Source organism: Grampus griseus (genome assembly GCF_964374135.1).
Source record: "Grampus griseus genome assembly, chromosome: 4".
Lineage (NCBI taxonomy): Eukaryota > Metazoa > Chordata > Mammalia > Artiodactyla > Delphinidae > Grampus > Grampus griseus.
The window spans coordinates 46,405,658-46,428,354 of NC_138997.1; the positions used below are offsets into that span (position 1 = coordinate 46,405,658).

Sequence of the window (22,697 nt, forward strand, 5' to 3'; positions counted from 1 at the left end):
AATGGAACAAAATGTATAGGCCTCCAGTCAAGTATTTCACATGCTGGGAGTTCCCTGGTGGGCCTAGTGGTCAGGATTCCAGGCTTTCACGGCTGTGCCCTGGGTTCAGTCCCAGGTCTGGGAACAGATCCTGGAAGCTGCGTGGTGTGACCAAAACAAAACGAAACAAAACCTTCTAAATTTAAAAAATTGCTGCTCTTTATAAGTTAACATAAGTCTTATGTGAAAAGTTTAAGTATATATCAGGAAAAACCCTCTAACTTCATACTGCTCACCAGGTAACATATAAATAAAATAGTTTGATTTTTAATCAATAGCCAAAAATGATTATTTAATCTAGAGAATACTAATATTCATTCTGCTCAACTAAAATCAATACAAAGAGAGGGAAAAATAATTTTTGAAAAAGAAGAATGTAATTCCATCTCCAAATCACATACAAAGCAATCATCTTAAAGATATTTTTCTGGAACTAAGCCAATGTCTTCCCTTTACTGATGAAAAACAAAAAAAGAAGAAAAAAAGAAGAAAAAAAGAAAAAATCCTTATAAATAAATTTATAAAATAAACTCAACCTTAAACCAGCAAAATTGGCACAATCCAGTTGATTTTATGTACAGAGAACACAATAAAAGAAACTTACCTACTTCTTCTTCTTCATCATTAGATATTATATTATACAGTGTGTCCAAAGCATAACCTATTATTTCAGAATCCGAACTGGAAGAAAGAAATTATTATACTTATACACTGCTAGTTAGAGTATAGCTGTTATGACCATTTTATACTCTTATTTAACAAGACTGTAGGAAACATTAATCCCATTTCTGAAAACCTACCCTAAGAAAATATCAGAGTGCAAACTGTAAAGATGTATAAATGTTCATTTTTATGTATAATAGTGAAAAATTAGAAGCAATCTAAATGTCCAATAATTTTTTTAAAAAGTGTGGTAAATCCATACCTATAGCAATTATACAATGTATTTTTAAAGAATGTTTAATGACATGGTAATTAAAACACCCTTGATTTAGTGCCAGTAGGAAAAAACTGAATATTAACAATTAATGTGCACAATGATCAAATCTAGCAAAAAAAATATATATACATTCATGTGTCTATATACATTTTAAGAAAACCTTATAAATAAATTTGTAAAATAAACCCAACTTTAAAACCAGCAAAATTAGTACAAGCCAGGTAATTTTATAAGTCTGTGTGTATGTTTACAAATATGCTTTATAATATATATAATCTTTATATAACATATATATGTTTATATAAACATAACAGTGTTATCTCTAGTTGGACCTCTAGAATTTGTTTCCCTGATTTATATCTTATTTTCTAAAAAAAAAAAACTTATGGTAAACATGTACTATTTATAATATCAGGAAGTGTAAGATTTTTTTTTTTTTCTTTTCTCTTTTGTTTCAGGAAGTATAAGATTTTTTAGTTGTTGATAAACAGACAAATTTTGAAAGCATGATGGAGGATGATGGCATTTAGAGTGAAAAGCAAGAGTGAGATACAGGTCAGAAAGATTCAGTGAATATGAAGAAGTGGCTAGGAGTGAAAGCAAAGATGAGGGACAAAAGGGGTCAGAACCAGAGGATATAAATCTCAAATGAAGTGGGTCTTTTGAATTATTATTATTTATCATTCTTGTTTTTGAGAAATTTTGAGGGACATCTTTTAAGAGACTATTGAGAAAGTAGGAACAGAAGGGAACTTCCTGAAAATGAAAATCCAACAACTAACATATGTAATGGTGAAAGACTAAATGCTTTACCCCTAAGATGAAGAACAAGATAATGATGTCTCTTCCAGCCACTTCTATCCAACATTGAACCTGAGGTTCTAGCTCGAGCAATTAGGCAAGAAAAGGAAATAAAAGGCATACAGATTGGAAAGGAAGAACTAAAACTACACCTATTCCCAGATGACATGATCTTGTACAGAGAAAATCCTAAGGAATCCACTAAAAACCTATTAGAACTAGTAAACAAATTCAGCAAAATTGAAGGACATATGCTCAATATATAAAAAAAAAATCAGTTGTATTTCTGTATACTAGCAATAAACAATCAGAAAATAAAATTAAAAGAACAATTCCATTTAAATAACATAAAAAAGATTTAAATACTTTGGAATAAATTTTACTAAAGTACAAGACTGAAAACTACAAAACACTGTTGAAAGAAATTACCTAAAATTCAAATAAATGAAAAGATAATCTGTGTTCATGAATAGGAAGATGTAATGCTGTTAACATGGTAATATACCCCAACTTGATTTACAGATTCACACAATCCCTATAAAAATCCCAGCTGCCAGCTGATCATAAAATCTGTATGGGAATTCAGTGTATCCAGAATAGCCAAAATAATCTTCAAAAACAAAGTTGAAGGACTCACATTTTCTGATTTCAAAACTTACCGCAAAATTATAGTAATCAAGACTGTGGCACTGGCATAAGAATAGACATAGAGATCAACAGAATAGAGAGCCTAAAAGTGAAGTCTAACATTTATTTCAATTGATTTTTGGCAAGGATGCAAAGACCATTCAATGAGGAAAGAAGAGTCTCTTGAACAAATGGTGCTAGGACAACTAGATATCCACATGCAAAAAACTGAAGCTGGACCCCTACTTCACACCATATACAAAAATTAACTCAAAATGGGATATAAGATCTAAATGTAAGAGCTAAAGCTATAAAACTCTTAGAAGAAAACACAGGTACAAATATTCAAAGCATTAGATTAGGCAATGGTTTCTTAGATTTGACACCAAAAGCATAAGCAAGAAAAGATAAAACAGATAAACTGCATTTTGTCAAAATTAAAAACTTTTGTCCTTCAAAGGACACTATCAAGAAAATGTCCTTTGGGGCTTCCCTGGTGGCGCAGTGGTTAAGAATCCACCTGCCAATGCAGGGGACACGGGTCTGAGCCCTGGTCCAGGAAGATCCCACATGTGGCAGAGCAACTAAGTCTGTGCACAACTACTGAAGCCTGCACGCCTAGAGCCCATGCTCCGAAACAAAGAGAAGCCACCGCAATAAGCCTGTGCACCGTAATGAAGAGTAGCCCCCACTCGTCGCAACTAAAGCCTTCGTGCAGCAACGAAGACCCATCGCAGCCAAAAAAAAAAAAAAAAAAAAAAATACAATAAATAAATTAAAAGAAAAAAAAGTGTCCTTTGACGACCCAAAGAATGGGAAAAAAAATATTTGCAAATCATGTTAAGGGACTTGTATCCAGAATGTATACATACAATTGAATAATAAAAAGACAAGTAACCAAATTAATAGCAGGCAAAAGACTTAGACATTTCTCTAAAAAAGATATACAAGGGGACTTTCTCGGTGGTCCAGTGGTTAAGATTACACGCTTCCACTGCAGGCGGCCCGGGTTAAATCCCTGGTCAGGGACCTAAGATCCCACATGCCTCGGGGCCAAAAATAATAATTAAAAAAATTAAAAAGATACACAAATGGTAAATAAGTACATGAAAAGATACTCAACATCATTAGTCATTAGGTAAATACAAATCAAAACCAAAATAAGATGCCAAGTTCACCCACTAGGATGGCCATTTTAAAAAAGGGACAATAACAAGTGTTGGTGAGGAGAAATTGGACCTTTATACACTTCAGATGAAGATATAAAATGGTGCAGCCTCCATGCAAGAGTTTGGCAATTTCTTAAAAAGTTAAACCACATGACTCAACAATTGCATTCCTTTGTATAAAACATATGTTCACACAAAAACTAGTACACAAATGTTCATAATAACGTTATTCATAACAGCCAATAAACAGAAATATCCCAAATGTCTGTCAACAGAAGAATGGATAAACAAAAATGGTATATCCATACAATGGAATATTATTCAGACAGAAAAGGGATGAAATACTAATACATGTTATAACACGGATGGACCTTGAAATATTATGCTAAGTGGAAGCAGACAGACATAAAAGCCACACATTGTATGATTCCATTTACATGAAATGTCCAAAACAGTCAAATTTGTATAGACACAAAGGAGATTGGTGGCTGCTAGGCACTGCGGGAGGAGGGAATAGGCAATGACAACTAATGGATACTGGATTTCTTTTGAAGTGATGAAAATGTTCTAGAATTAGATAGCGGTGATAGTTGCACAACTTTGTGAATATACTAAAACCATTGAAATGTACACTTAAAAAAAAACAACAAAAAACTACTGAGGTGTCATGGTTTGGAAACAGTTTCCATCAGACAACTTTCAGGCCCTGAGTGTGGGACTTGGGAGAACTAGCAGTCTCTCCTCAAGATGGCTATAAGAGAAGCAGACCCATGGACAGATGGAGAGTTTCAAGCCAGGCCAAGAAAGGGAACGCAACTCTCTGTGATGTAGCCAGGCATGAAGGGGATTCAGCTGAAGGATTCTGAGAGTGTTAGTTAGGCCAAGAGCAGAAGCATAAAAGAGTAATGAAGATGAGAAGTGGAAAGAGATGGCTGCAGAATATAGACCTTTGCAATCAATGAAGTTAAGAAAACACTCACAGAACATTTTGAGAACAGAAGATAACAGATAAGTATTGGAAGCAAATGGAAAGGGAATTTAGCACAAGAGAAGGAATGAAACACAAGAAGGCTCAGAGAAGTTTGGCTTTGTTTGTTGCCTAAGGGTCATAATAAAACACCCATCAGCCTCTAACGTGATCAATTATTAGTTCACACATTCACCAGGCTATATGGTATACCTTATTTCTAAACATGGTGCCTGGCACATAGTAAATGTGCTATAAATGTTTTAAAAAATATATTTCTTAACCTTTATATCAAGAGTATCTACACATTTATTTTCTACTGTGCACTAAAAATGACAATAAGGGCCACTTTACATAGAGGTAGATTCTGTTTTCCATATCAAGATGTTAGTCGTTTCATTACCAACTTTATAAGACTCAGTGAGAAAATGTATACATAAAGACACATGAAATAAAAAAAAGAAAAATTATATGTATGTATAATAATCACACTGAAGTTTTTTTGACCTAAGGCCCATTTTGTCATAACTTGGAATACTGTTTAAAGCAGGTAACTAACTTGGGTTATTTTATTAGTTTTCTACTGATGCTGTAATAAATTACCACAAACTCAGTGGCTTATATAATACAAATATAGTACCTTACTGTTCTGGAAGTCAGAGGTCTGAAATGGGTCTCACTGGACTAAAATCAAGGTCTCACCAGGGCTGCCTTCCTTTCTGATGGCTTTAAGGGGAGAATCCATTTCCTTGCCTTTTCCAGTTCTAGAGGCCTCCTTTCATCTTTAAAGCCAGCAAAGACAGGTTGAGATCTTCTCATATCACCTCATTCTGACCTCCTCTTCTGCATTCCTCTTCTAGTTTTAAGAAGCCTCAGGATTATACTGGGCCCACTTGGATAACCCAACATAATCTCCCCTATCTCAAAATCCATAACCTAATCATATCTTCAAAGTCCCTTTGCCATCTAAGGTAACATTCATAGGTTGTGCTGATAGCATATAAATATCTTTGGGGGAACCATTACTCTGCCTACTGCAGTTGCCCACTCTGGTGTTAATAAAACAGAGAGTCCCGACATATCCAGTGGATTTATTCAAACACATTAGAATTAGTTGGATATGAAAGGTAGCCAATGTGGGTCACACTGAGGAGGATAGAAAAGGTTCTAATTGGTATGAACAAGCAGCTGGGCATTGCTGAAATATAATTTAAAAAGGGGTTATGAGGTTAGACAAGCAGCATCTTGATCTTTAAAAAGCTTATATGCTTTGCTTTGAGGAACTTGGACTTCACACTGCACGGAGCTGTGAAATACATTAAATAGGTGAGTGATAGAAGATTTACATTTCAGACAGAAATGTAAATGAAATGAAATTCTTGAAATGAATGGAAGGACAAAGAGATCAGAGGCAAAGAATACAGTTTGAGGTGGTGGTGTTTTTTTTCTTTTTTAAATTTATTTATTTATTTATTTTTGGCTGTGTTGGGTCTTCGTTTCTGTGCAAGGGATTGCTCTAGTCGCTGGGAGCGGGGGCCACTCTTCATCGCGGTGCACGGGCCTCTCACTATCGTGGCCTCTCTTGTTGCGGAGCACAGGCACCAGACGCGCAGGCTCAGTAGTTGTGGCTCACGGGCCCAGCTGCTCCGCGGCGTGTGGGATCTTCCCAGACCAGGGCTTGAACCCGTGTCCCCTGCATTGGCAGGCGGATTCTTAACCACTGTGCCACCAGGGAAGCCCGTGGTGGTTTTAAAATATGTCAAAAAACCCTCTTTGATACAGCTCCTTTCAAAAGGTGGACCCTAATTCTCCTCTTTTTAAGTGTAGGCTGTCTTTATTTACTTGCTTCTAATAAAATGTGATGGGATTGATGATATGTGACTTCTGAGACTAAGTCCTACAAGGCATTGTGGCTTTGTTCTCTCTCTAGGATCACCTGCTCTGGGAGAAGCCAGTTCCCATATCATGAGGATGCTCAAGCAGCCCTACAGAGAGAGCAACAAGGTGAGGTACTGAGGCCTCTTGCCAACAGCAGTGTTAGTGAGCCATCTTGGAATCAGATACTCCAGCCCCAGTCAGGCCTTCAGATAACTGTACTCCTGGCTGACATCCTGCATGCAACCTCATGAGAGACCCTGAGCCAGACCACCTAGCTAAGCCACTTCTGAATTCCTGATCCACAGAAACTGTGACATTAATATTTGTTATTTTGAGCCAGTAAGTTTTGAGGTAATATGTTATGCAGCAATAGATAACTAATACAGCGGCTATGTAAATGGCTTAAGTGATTAATATTGAGAGCCAGAACTAAGACCAACAATGGAAATCAAGAAAATTCACGGATTCCAGCTTCTTTTTTGTCTGGATGGGCATAATGCGTAAAGGAGAGGGATAAGTTCAGCACAAATCCTCCAGTTTCCTGTTTTAATGGAAAGGTGCTAACTGGGATGAACTTGGGTCAAAAGGCAGTTGAAGTAGATTGGGTGGGTAGGGGGGATGTGTGGAATAGGAGTAGGACAACTAGAGACAAATTAACTTTTGAACATTTATAATTTAAGATACCTCTGAGAGCTCTTGATATGGTAGAGAAGTCTGTTGAACAGCTAAAGCTTTAGGATATATTTATTAACTAGGGGTAAGATTTGAAAGTTATTCATGTATAGTTGTTAATTAAAACCAAAGAGGCAGATACTCTCTTAAAGACAAACTGAAAGAGCAAAAATTACGCTGAGTGATTTTTCCCTTAAGACATCATTCTATTAGTACAGTTTATTTCTCTCCCCCCAAAAACAAAGTCTGGATAATTGATATACCATAATATTCATATTATATTATAGAACAGTACATTATAGTATATCTGAATGAAAATCAACACATTCATTTGGTCAATTCAAACTCCAAATTTTAAGCCTTTAATTAGCAGTAATTTCATTATATTTTTATATAATGGAAAACTTTCAACCCCTGAAGGTTGAGATTATGTCTGTCCTAATGCTTAATTAGCACAGTGGTTTGCACCTAGTATCCAATAACTGTTTACTGAAATGACAACTGAAAGTAAAAACTTAATAGCCTTAACATGTCAATCATTTCTGGAATAGTGACTGTAAAACAAATTAATTAAAATTTCAAAAAAAATTAGGGAGAAAAATCATTAAGTAGAGACATACCGATCCGTTTGTAAAACATGGATAAGATGTTCCATAGCTTGAATACCCACTTCCAAGCGATATTTCTGCACAAAAGAAAAATGTTATTTAAGTAACTAATATCCAACTTAATAAACCTAATAACTGATAAAGTGTTACAGACCTTAGATAATGATTTGAGAGCACGCACAGCATTTCTTCGATCATCCAGTAAAGTAGATGAAGCTACTCTATCACAAAGCTTTTGAATCTGTCAGGGAAAAATGAAATAGCATTAATAGAATAAAAAGAACAAAAAGGAAACATGAAATTTCCCCCCAAATTTATACATTTGGAAAAAAATCAATAAATGGGATGTCATGGAAATAGTCTTTTCACAAATCAAAATAACTAGGTAGTAGTATAATCTTGTTACAGAGATCAAACAGATTTTTCACAGAGACTTGAAAAATGGAAGTGGTGTAAGAGAAGTCAAATAAAGTAAGTCATATAAATTGAGGAATTAGGAGAAATTAGTAGAACCAGAGCTTTCTAAACATATCTATTACAGCTGTTTGAACCAAGAGGGTTGCATAATCCATTAGGGTTACGGTATATGATGGGAAGTTAACAAAAAAAAATTAAAATAACGATTGTTTCCATCATAACTTCACCCTAACGTTTCCACTATATATTTGAACGAGAAAAGTCAGAACTGTTTATCAAAAATTTAAAGTGTGCCTCAAAATTTAGAAGGGTGAAATGTTCCAAGCTTTTAATAAATTTGCAGGAATTAAAACTTGAACTGAACTTTAAAATAAACCTTGGAGCATTATTTACGATAGGAAAAAATTGGAAACAACTGTCCATCAAGAGAAGAAAAACTAAATAAATTGTGGTACATTCTTCAGTTAAATACTATGCAGCTACTCAAAAAAATTAACTGTACTGACATGAAAATACTGTGATTTAATAAATAGTGGGGAAAAAAGAGCAAATGGTAAAACTATACGTAAATTGTGAGTCCACTGTAGTAAAAGTACCAAACTGTATGTGTATGTAAAATTGCATTAAAAAAGAATTTGGAAACTAAAAACTATAAAACCTTCTAGAAGAAAGCACTAGAGAAAATCCTCGTGACTTTAAAGTAGGCAAAGTTTTCTCAGACACATACTAAGAGTATAATTGATAAAAGAAAAACATGGTAGTTTGGACTTCATCACTCCTGTTCTTCAAGAGACAGTGTTAAGAGAATGAAAAGACAAGCCACAGAATAGATGAAAATACTTGGAAAACATCTGATAAAGAACGGTTTTTAAAACCACTATACTCAGGTGCTTTACAGCTCTAACAGTTTGTTACTATTTTATTATTATTTATTCCTTAATGAGAGTTCTTAGTAAGATTCTATAAATATGAGTTTGGCATAGCACAAACTTTTGCATCCTATGTATTGAAATTAATGGCTTAAATACATATAGTGTTTTCCAAATTATGTTCTATAGACTTCCAGTGTCCCAGAAGATATCAACAGACTTCCTATGATCACAGAACCAGTAGGAAACACAAGGTTATACAAAATTAAATATGTTGGGCTTCCCTGGTGGCGCAGTGGTTAAGAATCCACCTGCCAATGCAGGGGACAAAGGTTCGAGCCCTGGTCCGGGAAGATCCCACATGCCGCAGAGCAGCTAAGCCCGTGTGCCACAACTACTGAAGCCCGCGCACCTAGAGCCCATGCTCCGCCACAAGAGAAGCCACTGCAATGAAAAGCCCGCGCACTGCAGCGAAGAGTAGCCCCCGCAAGCCAGCACGCACTGACGAAGACCCATCGCAGCCAAAAATAAATAAATAAATTTATTTAAAAAAAAATTAAATATGTTTCTGCACTGCAGGATTTCTAGAAGTCTTTACTATGCTGATTTGAATTTCTTCATACTGCAAATGCAGTATGTCAACCCAGCTTAGCTTTACGTTTTGATTTAATTCATTCTACCTACTCACATTTTGAAATTATTCCTACCTTAAATTGTATTTACTTCATAGTAATTATATTGACTTTCCAAAATGAAAATAATAAAGTTTTCGCTTTATTAAATAACTGGTTGATAGTTTTTCTACTACAATTTTTTTTTACCATGAAAAAAACTACATAAATATCTCCTGAGAAGAGATAAATCTCAGAACTCTCAGCTTAAAAAGAATTTCTCAAGCCAAAAAGAGTTTTCCTGAGTATGAGTATAATTTCTTCTACTTGGGTCTTGTACATCATTTGTTTTTAATTTTTTAATTTTATTTTTTTATACAGCAGGTTCTTATTACTCATCAATTTTATACACATCAGTGTATACATGTCAATCCCAATCGCCCAATTCAGCACACCACCATCACCATCACCATCCCCCCCCCGCGGCTTTCCCCCCCTTGGTATCCATACGTTTGTTCCCCACACCTGTGTCTCAACATCTGCCCTGCAAACCGGTTCATCTGTACCATTTTTCTACGTTCCACATACATGCGTTAATAGACGATATTTGTTTTTCTCTTTCTGACTTACTTCACTCTGTATGACAGTCTCTAGATCCATCCACGTCTCAACAAATGACCCAATTTCGTTCCTTTTTATGGCTGAGTAATATTCCACTGTATATATGCACCACAACTTCTTTATCCATTCATCTGTGAACGGGCATTTAGGTTGCTTCCATGACCTGGCTATTGTAAATAGTGCTACAGTGAACATTGGGGTGCATGTGTCTTTTTGAATTATGGTTCTCTGAGTATATGCCCAGTAGTGGGATTGCTGGATCACATGGTAATTTTATTTTTAGTTTTTTAAGGAACCACCATACTGTTCTCCATAGTGGCTGTATCAATTTACATTCCCACCAACAGTGCAAGAGGGTTCCCTTTCCTCCACACCCTCTTCAACATTTGTTGTTTACAGATTTTCTGATGATGCCCATTCTAACTGGTGTGAGGTGATACGTCATTGTAGTTTTGATTTGCATTTCTCTAGTAATTAGTGATGTTGAGCAACTTTTCATGTGCTTCTTGGCCATCGGTATGTCTTCTTTGGAGAAGGTCTATTTAGGTCTTCTGCCCATTTTTGGATACGGTTGTTTGTTTCTTTAATATTGAGGTGCATGAGCTGTTTATATATTTTGGAGATTAATCCTTTGTCCGTTGATTCGTTTGCAAATATTTTCTCCCATTCTGAGGGTTGTCTTTTCGTCTTGTTTACGGTTTCCTTTGCTGTGCAAAAGCTTTGAAGTTTCATTAGGTCTCATTTGTTTATTTTTGTTTTTATTTCCATTACGCTAGGAGGTGGATCAAAAAAGATCTTGCTGTGATTTATGTCAAAGACTGTTCTTCCTATGTTTTCCTCTAAGAGTTTTATAGTGTCCAGTCTTACACTTAGGTCCCGAATCCATTTTGAGTTTATTTTTGTGTATGGTGTTAGGGAGTGTTCTAATTTCATTCTTTTAAATGTAGCTGTCCAGTTTTCCCAGAACCACTTATTGAAGAGGCTGTCTTTTCTCCATTGTATATCCTTGCCTCCTTTGTCATAGATTAGTTGACCGTAGGTGCATGCGTTTATCTCTGGGCTTCCTATCCTGTTCCATTTATCTATATTTCTGTTTTTGTGCCAGTACCATATTGTCGATTACTGTAGCTTTGTAGTATAGTCTGAAGTCAGGGAGTCTGATTCCTCCAGCTCCGTTTTTTTCCCTCAAGACTGCTTTGGCAATTCGGAGTCTTTTGTGTCTCCATACAAATCTTAAGATTTTTTGTTCTAGTTCCCTAAAAAATGCCATTGGTAATTTGATAGGAATTGCATTGAATCTGTAGATTGCTTTGGGTAGTATAGTCATTTTCACAATATTGATTCTTCCAATCCAAGAATATGGTATATCTCTTGATCTGTTGGTATCATCTTTAATTTCTTTCATCAGTGTCTTACAGTTTTCTGCATACAGGTCTTTTGTCTCCCTAGGTAGGTTTATTCCTAGGTATTTTATTCTTTTTGTTGCAGTGGTAAATGGGAGTGTTTCCTAATGTCTCTTTCAGATTTTTCATCATTAGTGTATAGGAATGCAAGAAATTTCTGTGCACTAATTTTGTATCCTGCAAATTTACCAAATTCACTGATTAGCTCTAGTAGTTTTCTGGTGGCATTTTTAGGATTCTCTATGTATAGTATCATGTCATCTGCAAACAGTGACAGTTTTACTTTTTTCCCAGTTTGTATTCCTTTTATTTCTTTTTCTTCTCTGATTGCCGTGGCTAAGACTTCGAACTAAGTTGAATAATAGTGGTGAGAGGGGACATCCTTGTCTTGATCCTGATGTTAGAGGAAATGCTTTCCGATTTTCACCAGTGAGGGTTTCCCTGGTGGTGCAGTGGTTGAGAGTCCGCCTGCTGATGCAGGGGACACGGGTTCGTGCCCCGGTACAGGAAGATCCCAGATGCCGCAGAACGGCTGGGCCCGTGAGCCATGGCCGCTGAGCGTGCGCGTCCTGAGCCTGTGCTCTGCAACGGGAGAGGCCACAACAGTGAGAGGCCTGTGTACCGCAAAAAAAAAAAAAAAAAAAAAAAAAAATTTCACCACTGAGAATGATGTTTGCTGTGTGTCTGCCGTATATGGCCTTTATTATGTTGAGGTGTGTTCCCTCTGTGCCCACTTTCTGTAGAGTTTTTATCAAAAATCGGTTTTGAATTTTGCTGAAAGCTTTCTCTGCATCTATTGAGATGATCATATGGTTTTTATTCTTCAATCTATTAATATGGTGTATCACATTGATTGATTTGCGCATACTGAAGAATCTTTGCATCCCCGGGATAAATCCCACTTGATCATGGTGTATGATCCTTTTAACCTGTTGTTGGATTCTGTTTGCTAGTATTTTGTTGAGGATTTTTGCATCTATATTCATCAGTGATATTGGTACCTAATTTTCTTTTTTTGTAGTATCTTTGCCTGGTTTTGGTATCAGGGTGGTGGTGGCCTCATAGAATGAGTTTGGGAGTGTTCCTTCATCTCCAATTTTTTGGAAGAGTTTGAGAAGGATGGGTGTTAGCTCTTCTCTACATGTTTGATAGAATTCACCTCTGAAGCCATCTGGTCCTGGACTTTTGTTTCTTGGAAGATTTTTAATCACAGTTTCAATTTCATTACTTGTGATTGTTCTGTTCATATTTTCTGTTTCTTCCTGGTTCAGTCTTGGAAGGTTATACCATTCTAAGAATTTGTCCATTTCTTCCAGGTTGTGCATTTTATTGGCATAGAGTTGCTTGTAGTAGTCTCTTAGGATGCTTTGTATTTCTGCGGTCTGTTGTAACTTCTCCTTTTTCAATTCTAATTTTCTTGATTTGAGTCCTCTCTTTTTCTTGATGAGTCTGGCTAATGGTTTATCAATTTTGTTTATCTTCTCAAAGAACCAGCTTTTAGTTTTATTGATCTTTGCTACTGTTTTCTTTGTTTCTATTTCATTTATTTCTGCTCTGATCTTGATGATTTCTTTCCTTCTGGTAACTTTGGGTTTTCTTTGCTCTTCTTTCTCTAGTTCCTTTAGGTGTAAGGTTAGATGGTTTATTTGAGATTTTTCTTGTTTCTTAAGGTAGGCTTGTATAGCTATAAACTTCCCTCTTAGAACTGCTTTTGCTGAATCCCATTGGTTTTGGATTGTCATGTTTTCATTGTCATTTGTCTCTAGGTATTTTTTCATTTCCTCTTTGATTTCTTCAGTGATCTCTTGGTTATTTAGTAACATATTGTTTAGCCTCCATGTGTTTGTGTTATTTACATTTTTTTTCCCTGTAATTCATTTCTAATTTCATAGCGTTGTGGTCAGAAAAGATGCCTGATATGATTTCAGTTTTCTTAAATTTACTGAGGCTTGATTTTTGACCCAAGATGTGATCTATCCTGAAGAATGTTCCGTGCGCCCTTGAGAAGAAAGTGTAATCTGCTGTTTTTGGATGGAATGTCCTATAAATATTCATTAAATCTATCTCGTCTATTGTGTCATTCAAAGCTTCTGTTTCCTTATTTGTTTTCATTTTGGATGATCTGTCCATTAGTGTAAGTGAGGTGTTAAAGTCCCCACTATTACAGTGTTACTGTTGATTTCCTCTTTTAGAGCTGTTAGCAGTTGCCTTAGGTGTTGACGTGCTCCTATGTTGGGTGCATATATATTTATAATTGTTATATCTTCTTGGATTGTTCCCTTGATCAGTATGTAGCGTCCTTCCTTGTCTCTTGTAACATTCTTTATTTTAAAGTCTATTTTATCTGATATTAGTATTGCTACTCCAGCTTTCTTTTGATTTCCATTGGCATGGAATATCTTTCTCCATCCCCTCACTTTCAGTCTGTATGTGTCCCTAGGTCTGAAGTGGGTCTCTTGTAGACAGCACATAGATGGGTCTTGTTTTTGTATCCATTCAGCCAGTCTTTGTCTTTTGTTTGGAGCAATTAACCCTCTCTCGTTTAAGGTAATCATCGATATATATGTTCCTATGACCATTTTCTTAATTGTTTTGTGTTCGGTTTTGTAGGACCTTTTCTTCTCTTGTGTTTCCCACTTAGAGAAGTTCCTTTAGCATTTGTTGTAGAGCTGGTTTGGTGGTGCTGAATTACCTTAGCTTTTGCTTGTCTGTAAAGATTTTGATTTCTCCATCGAATCTGAAAGAGATCCTTGCCGGGTAGAGTAATCTTGGTTGTAGGTGCTTCCCTTTCATCACTTTAAGAATATCATGCTGGGCTTCCCTGGTGGCGCAGTGGTTGAGAGTCCACCTGCCGATGCAGGGGACACAGGTTCGTACCCTGGTCCGGGAAGATCCCGCATGCCGCGGAGCAGCTGGGCCCGTGAGCCATGGCTGCTCAGCCTGCGCGTCCAGAGCCTGTGCTCTGCAACGGGAGAGGCCACAACAGTGAGAGGCCCGCAGACAACAACAACAACAACAAAAGAATATCATGCCACTCCCTTTTGCCTTGTAGAGTTTTTGCTGAGAAATCAGCTGTTAACTTTATGGGAGTTCCCTTGTATGTTGTCATTTTTGCCTTGCTGCTTTCAATAATTTTTCTTTGTCTTTAATTTTTGCCAATTTGATTACTATGTGTCTCGGTGTGTTTCTCCCTGGGTTTATCCTGTATGGGACTCTCTGCGTTTCTTGGACTTGGGTGACTATTTCCTTTCCCATGTTAGGGAAGTTTTCACATATAATCTCTTCAAATATTTTCTCAGGTCCTTTCTCTCTCTTTTCTCCTTCTGGGGCCCCTATAATGTGAATGTTGTTGTGTTTAATGTTGTCCCAGAGGTCTCTTAGGCTGTCTCCATTTCTTTTCATTCTTTTTTCTTTATTCTGTCACGCAGCAGTGAATTCCACCATTCTGTCTTCCAGGTCACTTATCCGTTCTTCTGCCTCAGTTATTCTGCTACTGATTCCTTCTAGTGTATTTTTCATTTCAGTTATTGTAATATTCATCTGTTTGTTTGTTCTTTAATTCTTCTAGGAGTTCGTTCTTTAATTCTTCTAGGTCTTTGTTAAACATTTCTTGCATCTTCTTGATCTTTGCCTCCATTCTTTTTCCGAGGTCCTGGATCATCTTCACTATCATTATTCTGAATTCTTTTTCTGGAAGGTTGCCTATCTCCACTTCATTTAGTTGTTTTACTGGGATTTTATCTTGTTCCTTCATTTGGTAGATAGCCCTCTGACTTTTCATCTTGTCTATCTTTCTGTGAACGTGGTTTTTGTTCCACAGGCTGCAGGATTGTAGTTTTTCTTGCTTCTCAGGTCTTGTACATCTTTTGATAATTTTTTTTGTTAGGTAGTTTAGAGGTACCTAAAAAATAGGAAGGGATTTCCTGCTTTTTCCTAGCCCTAAACCTCAAGCACTGGTTCTAAATCTGAGATTCCCATCTTGCTTAGAGTACTTCATCCCAGTACCCTGTAATGCTTGAATTTTAGTATCAGCCCCATCTTTGGTTGGTGTACAGACAGACTTGTGTCAGAATACGAACTTCCATGTCTAAAAGCTCTTTAATCATTATCTGTTGAAGGTGGCTATTTAATCTGGGGGAGACACTTAGCTTTAGGAATATTGAAGGGAGATGATCATAATCCTAGAGTTTGGGGGTTTGCTTTGTTTTCACTTTCAATCTTTTATTTTGTGTTCTAACATGCTAACATTTAAGCCTTGTTAATTTTTTTGTGGTGGGGGGGCTGCACTGTGTGGCATTGTGGGATCTCATTTCCTGGTCCAGGGATCAAACCCACGCCCCCTGCATTGGAAGCATGGAGTCTTAACCACTGGACCGCCAGGGAAGTCCCGAGCCTTGTTAATTTTTTTAAAATGCTTTAAGATATACACAAAGATAATAATTTCGGCATCATGAAGATAAATCTTCAATATAAGTTAAAATAGCAATGATGTTATTTTTCATCTATCAGTCTCACAAAAATTAAACTAATACTACCATATATTAATACTATATTATTCCATTTTTATAACTCAGAAAACCAAGCAAAACTAATCTAAGCTATCAGAAGTCAGGATGGTGGTTGTTCATGGGGGTGGGCCGTGAGTGGAAGCACAAAAGGGACTTCTAGGGTGCTGGTAATGTCCTGTTCCTTGATCTGGGTGCTGGATACATAGGTGTGTTCAGGTTATGAGGTTTATGTATATGACACGTGTACTTTTCTATATCTTCAATAAAATGATTTTAAAAACAACTATACAGGATAGAGAAAGACACAGATTAATGAACTGGCTTATATTCCATCAGATGGAAAGTAACCTAAAAACGTGTCAATTTGGCAAAAACTATTACAACTTAAAATGTTCATACCCTTTCCACCAGGCATTCTTATTTCTAGGAACTTATCCTTTAAAAACATGCCCACAGGGGGCTTCCCTGGTGGTGCAGTGGTTAAGAAGCTGCCTGCCAATGCAGGGGACATGGTTCAAGCCCTGGTCCATGAAGGTCCACATGCCCAGAACAACTAACCCCGTGAGCCACAACTACTGAGCCCATGCACCACAACTACTGAAGCCTGTGCACCTAGAGCCTATGCCCTGCAACAAGAGAAGCCACTGCAATGAGAAGTCCGCGCACTGCAACGAAGAGTGGCCCCCACTTGCTGCAACTAGAGAAAGTCTGCACGCAGGAACGAAGACCCAACGCAGCCAAAAACAAAGAAAACAAAATGCCCACAAATACACAATGTTATATACTAGAATGTTCTTTGTAGCATTATTTTTAAGAGCTAAAAAATAAATCTAGCTTCCATCACATAAGGATATAATAAATAAGAAGTCTGTAACACTGATGAGGTCCCTTACCAAACCATGCTGGCACCCTGATCTCAGACTTCCAGACTCCAGAACTGTGAGCAATAAATTTATGCTGTTTATTGGGGAAAAAAAGAAAGGGCGGATGGAATCTAAAGGTTCATCCACCAATCAGAAAACAGTTAACTAACATATAGTACACATACACTATGCAATTAATCAAATGAGTAAAGCAGATCCATAGGCACTGACATGAAAAGATGTCCAAGATACATTAAGTGAAAAAAGAAAACAGTTAATAGTGTATTTAACATGAGCTCATTTTGGTTTAAAACTATACCATTAATAAACTATGTGAATACTATAAAATTCTTAGAGGAAAACATAGGCAGACACTGTCTGACATAAATTGCAGGAAGATCTTTTTTGATCCACCTCCTAGAGCAATGAAAATAAAAATAAACAATGAAAATATGAAAATAAACTAATTAAACTTAAACGCTTCTGCACAGCAAAGGAAACCATAAACAGAATGAAAAGACAACCTACAGAATGGGAGAAAATATTTACAAACACAGCAACTGACAAGAAATTAATCTTTAAAATATACAAACAGCTCATACAGCTCAATGGCAAACAAAACAATCCCAAATCACAAAATAGGCAGAAGATCTAAACAGACGTTTCTCCAAAGAAGACATCGAGATGCCCAAAAAGCACATGAAAAGCTGCAATATCACTAATTACTAGAGAAATGCAAATCGAAACTACAATGAGGTATCACCTGACACCAGTCAGAATGGCCATCATCAAAAAATCTACAAACAATAAATGCTGGAGAGAGTGTGGAGAAAAGGGAAACCTCCTACACTGTTGGTGGGAATGTAAATTGGTCCAACCATTATGGAGTACAGTATGGAAGTTCCTTAAAAAACTAAAAATAGGGCTTCCCTGGTGGCGCAGTGGTTGAGAGTCTGCCTGCCGATGCAGAGGACACGGGTTCGTGCCCCGGTCCGGGAAGATCCCACATGCCACGGGGCGGCTGGGCCTGTGAGCCATGGCCGCTGAGCCTGCGCGTCCGGAGCCTGTGCTCCACAAGGGGAGAGGCCACAACAGTGAGAGGCCCACATACAGAAAACAAACAAACAAACAAACAAAAACTAAAAATAGAGCTACCATATGACTCAGCAATCCCACTCCTGGGCATATATCCAGAGAAAACCATAATTTGAAAAGATACATGCACCCCAGTGTTCACTACAGCACTATTTACAATAGCCAAGACATGGAAGCAACCTAAATGCCCATCAACAGAGGAATGGATAAAGAAGATGTGGTATATATATATATATATATATATATATATAGAGAGAGAGAGAGAGAGAGAGAGAGAGAGGGAGAGAGAGAGAGGGAGAGAGGGAGGAAGATTATTCAGCCATAAAAAAGAATGAAATAATGTCATTTGCAGCAACATGGATGGACCTAGAGATTGTCATACTGAGTGAAGTAAGTCAGACAGAGAAAGACAACTATCATATGATATTGCTTATATGTGCAATTTAAAAAAATGATACAAATGAAATTGTTTACAAACAGAAATAAAGTCGCAGATGTAGAAAACAAACTTATGGTTACCAGGGGGCGGGAAAGATGGGAGAGGGAAAAATTGGGAGATTGGGATTGACATATACACACTACTATATATAAAATAAATAACAAGGACCTACTGTATAGCACAGGGAACTCTTCTCAAATGCTCTGTAATGACCTATATGGGAAAAGAATCTAAAAAGAGTGGATATACGTATATGTATAACTGATTAACTCTGCTGTACAGCAGAAACTAATGCAACATTTTAAATCAACTATACTCTAATAAAAAATTTAAAAAAGAATTATTAATGTGATTCTACTGCTAGAGTGAAAGTTAGGAACATAGAAATAAATAATTTTTCAAAGGAAAAAAAATACTACGTGAATATGTATAGAAAAAATTAAGACTATGTACCATACTGTCTTTCAGTGGGTTGCTGGAAATGTTCATTTTCTACATTATTTCTGATGTTTGAATTTTGATAATGAACAAGTATTACCTTTATAAGCAGAAAAGAGTAATAATGGAATAAAGTGAACTGGTTTATGTTTTATTGGAATTTCTAGGATATTTTCATGACTGACTGAACTCATCTTTAAAAGATGCTATCTTTACTCTGCTGATCAAAATAATATGAAATCTGCTCTTAACTGATAAAAATAAACTAACATAATAAAAATATCCTCAATGGCTCCCTACTACCTATAAAGTCCATTTTTTTTTAGACTAGAATGCACAGTCATTACTCAGTCAATAAATACACACTGAGCATGTATGTATTTGTTCTTGTGCTAACCAAAATAAGATATGGTCTCTGGCCACAAAGAGCTTAGACAGGAAGACAGTTGTGTAAATAAACTACACTAACAAATTAAAGTTATATAAGTATATGCTTATAAAGCAGGTGCACAAAAGAAAAAGTAGTGAATTCTATCTGAAAGTGAAACTGCTATGTTTCCTTCCCTGCAAAATGCATGTGTTGAAATCCTAACCCCCAGTGTGATGGTATTAGGAGGTAGGGGCCTTTGGAAGGTGATTAGGGAGGGAGGGTGGAGCCCTCATGAATGGGATTAGTGCCCTTATATAAGAGACCCCAAAGAGCTCTTTCATGCCTTCTACCACATGAAGACACTGGAGAAGATGGCAGTATATGAACCAGGAAGCAGGCCCTCACTAGACAAAGAATCTGCCAGCACCTTGATTTTGGACTTCCCAGCCTCCAGAACTAAGAGAAATGTGTTTGTTTCTTAAACCAACAAACCTATTATATTTTTGTTACAGCAGCCCAGATAAACTAAGACAGATACTGTTTAAGAATGGTATATTGAGGATGACACTCTTGAATCAAGAATTAAAGGATGAGTAGTTCACCAGACAATATAAGGAAGGAATGCCAGGCATAGAAAATGATTTCTTATTTTATAATTGTGTATACATATTTTAATGTAGAAAATAGCATTTTATAGTCCAAATAAGAAAATTGGTCTAATTTGAGTTTATAAATTTTATATATCTATGAACAATTTTTATATTATGCACATACATATATATACTTGTTCTATTAAAATAATACACCAAATGAAATTTCTAAAATATGAAAGCTTTCCTTTTAAATTAATTTTATTTTATTATTATTATTTTTTTGGCCACGCCATGTGGCTTGCGGGATCTTAGATCCCCGACCAGGGATTGAACCTGGGCCCCTGGCAGTGAAAGTGCTGAGTCCTAACCACAGGACCACCAGGGAATTCCCTACAATAATTTTAAATGCTTCTTATTTCTGGGAATGATGATCAATCTAAAATAATGTGGGGGGGGAAAAGGATTATATAAGATTAAACTGTTAGCTAAAAACAGATTTCTAATGACTTCAAATTATATGTTTCTGCTTCAATTAACTCTGATTAATAAGCAAATCACTAGTGTTTTTTAGAAGGTTGCAAAATGGAACTTAAAAATTAATCACTATTTTAAAGTGTAGTATTTACAATTATAGAAATAAAATCCATTCATTCCTGAGTTTGGGTAAATATGTATCAAGACTATTTTTAAGACTATAAACATGCTGAGAGTTCCCTGGTGGCCTAGTGGTTGGGATTCTGGGCTTTCACTGACGTGGTCTGGGTTCAGTCCCTGGTCAGGGAACTGAGATCCTGCAAGCCACGTGATGCGGCCAAAAAAAATACTATAAACATGCTTTTTATCTATTAAACTTGGGTTTTAGTGGCAAGTACATATTCTTCCTGATTGGGGATTTTATTATATTATTTATTTATTTTTCTTTTTTTTTTCTTACAGTTTTATTGAGATATAATTGACACACTCGATTGGGGATTTTAATCGGAACTTTCTCTCTAGTGACTTAAGGCAATTACCATACTGCAAACCAATAAGAGTAAAAAATGAATATAAGAACAACTTATTTATCCAGAACCATAATTAAGCTATTTCAGATACTTCCCCGTCTGGGAAGATCCCACATGCCACGGAGCGGCTAGGCCCGTGAGCCATGGCCGTTGAGCCTGCGCGTCCGGAGCCTGTGCTCCGCAACGAGAGAGGCCACAACAGTGAGAGGCACACATACTGCAAAAAAAAAAAAAAAAAGTTTTTGCAGAGTACCTGGCACCTATAAATGCTCAATAAATGTTTAACAAACTTTATTATTACCAAACTTCTATGACTCCTTTGTATTAATTTTCTATCCTATCAGGCTTTTGGCTGTCATTTCCATCATATACGTTTCTAACAGACAGTTCAAATTTTGCAGATTTTAATCTGCTACTGAGTGAGAAATCTGATAATTAGGCTAGATAGTAATATGTCTAAAACCCCAAATTACTCAGGCTTGAAATCAAGATTGAGTATATGGACTTCGCAACTTCTACTTTTGCTATGCGAAAGCCATATTACCTCCTGATAATATTCCATACAGTTGAAGTTTCTGAATAAGTGATCTCTCCATAATAAAGTGCTATGTTGCAACCTTTTACAGACAATGGAAACCAAATGAAAGGAAAATATTACATATGTTCCAAACCTTACAAAGACAGCCATGTTTCAGGCCAAACACAGGTCTATATTTTTCAGTTGACATTTACCAAGAAAAAATTTTGTAGCACAAGTACACTTAATTTTTCTTCAGAAACTGAAGATTTCAAAGACCATTATTCCATTTATTCCTGACTTAAAAAACCAACACAATGCAGTATGATTGTGCTTCATTAACCATTCTTTTAGTTATTAGAACCCTCTGTGCTTTAGCTGGGCACAAAGGTTGTCCACCTACACTACTTTCTGAGCTTTCCTTACACCTGGGCATAGAAAGTGACTACACTCTGGCCAATAAGTTCTTTGTACCTTCCAAGTCATGTCCTTAAAAGGAAGCTCTTTGTTCTTCATTCCTCTTTCTTCTTCCCTCAGCCTGGAACTTGAACCTGCAGGTAATAAAGCACCTTCAACAATTCAAACAAGGGCACCATCCTAGCGGATGGCAGAACAAGATAAAGAGCAGCACCTGGGCCTCTGGACCACCCTGAGGAACATAATTAACCTATCCTAGGGATTGCCTTCTAATTGGACTTTTATTGGACAAAGACACAAACTTTTATCTTGGTTAGACCTCTGTTATAGCAGCTGATCCAATACCTAAACTAATAAACTCGTTTTACAGGACAGGAAACTAAGGTTCAGGGATAAAGCAATGCACCCCAAAATACCCTGCCAGTTTGGTGGTACAGTCCAGATTCTAACTGAGCTACAGATGTCTCACTTCAAAGCCCACACACTTTCTACTATCCTACATTGCCTCTTATGCAGAGAAATGGGAGCCTGAGCACCTGTTGCAAACTACAGGGACTGCAAGATTTTTTTTCTTTTTTGTAAATAGGGGAACACTGTAATGTAGTTCCTGTGAATAGCTTCCACTTTCACTACAGACCAGTAAGGACCCTCATAAGCCTTGGACTTAACTGCCCAGCCAGGGTAGTCCCTTGTTCTAAGGGAGTTGGAGCTTTACTCTGGGAAAGCTATAATCAGAAGCTACCAAGTATTTATGAAAAAGTCAGCACTATATATAAGTACTTCAGAAATTAATATACTCACTTTTAAAGAATTAATCTGGCTGAGATAATA

General features: G+C 36.7%; 1 protein-coding gene across 3 annotated transcripts in view; it reads right to left on the reverse strand.

Moving 5' to 3' along the window:
• The window catches only part of USO1 (USO1 vesicle transport factor), a 92,445-nt gene that overhangs the window by 57,100 nt on the left and 12,648 nt on the right, over positions 1 to 22,697 (reverse strand). For 2 of the 3 annotated variants that reach the window (XM_082652655.1, XM_082652654.1), the window contains exons 2-4: positions 7,856 to 7,942; positions 7,714 to 7,778; positions 644 to 720 (exon numbers count right to left, since the gene is read on the reverse strand). In XM_082652655.1, coding sequence (XP_082508781.1) covers positions 644 to 720; positions 7,714 to 7,778; positions 7,856 to 7,942 — 229 coding nt within the window. Of the gene's footprint in view, positions 1 to 643; positions 721 to 7,713; positions 7,779 to 7,855; positions 7,943 to 21,923; positions 22,001 to 22,697 lie in introns of all 3 variants that reach the window. The other variant, XM_082652656.1, reaches the window with a different exon arrangement.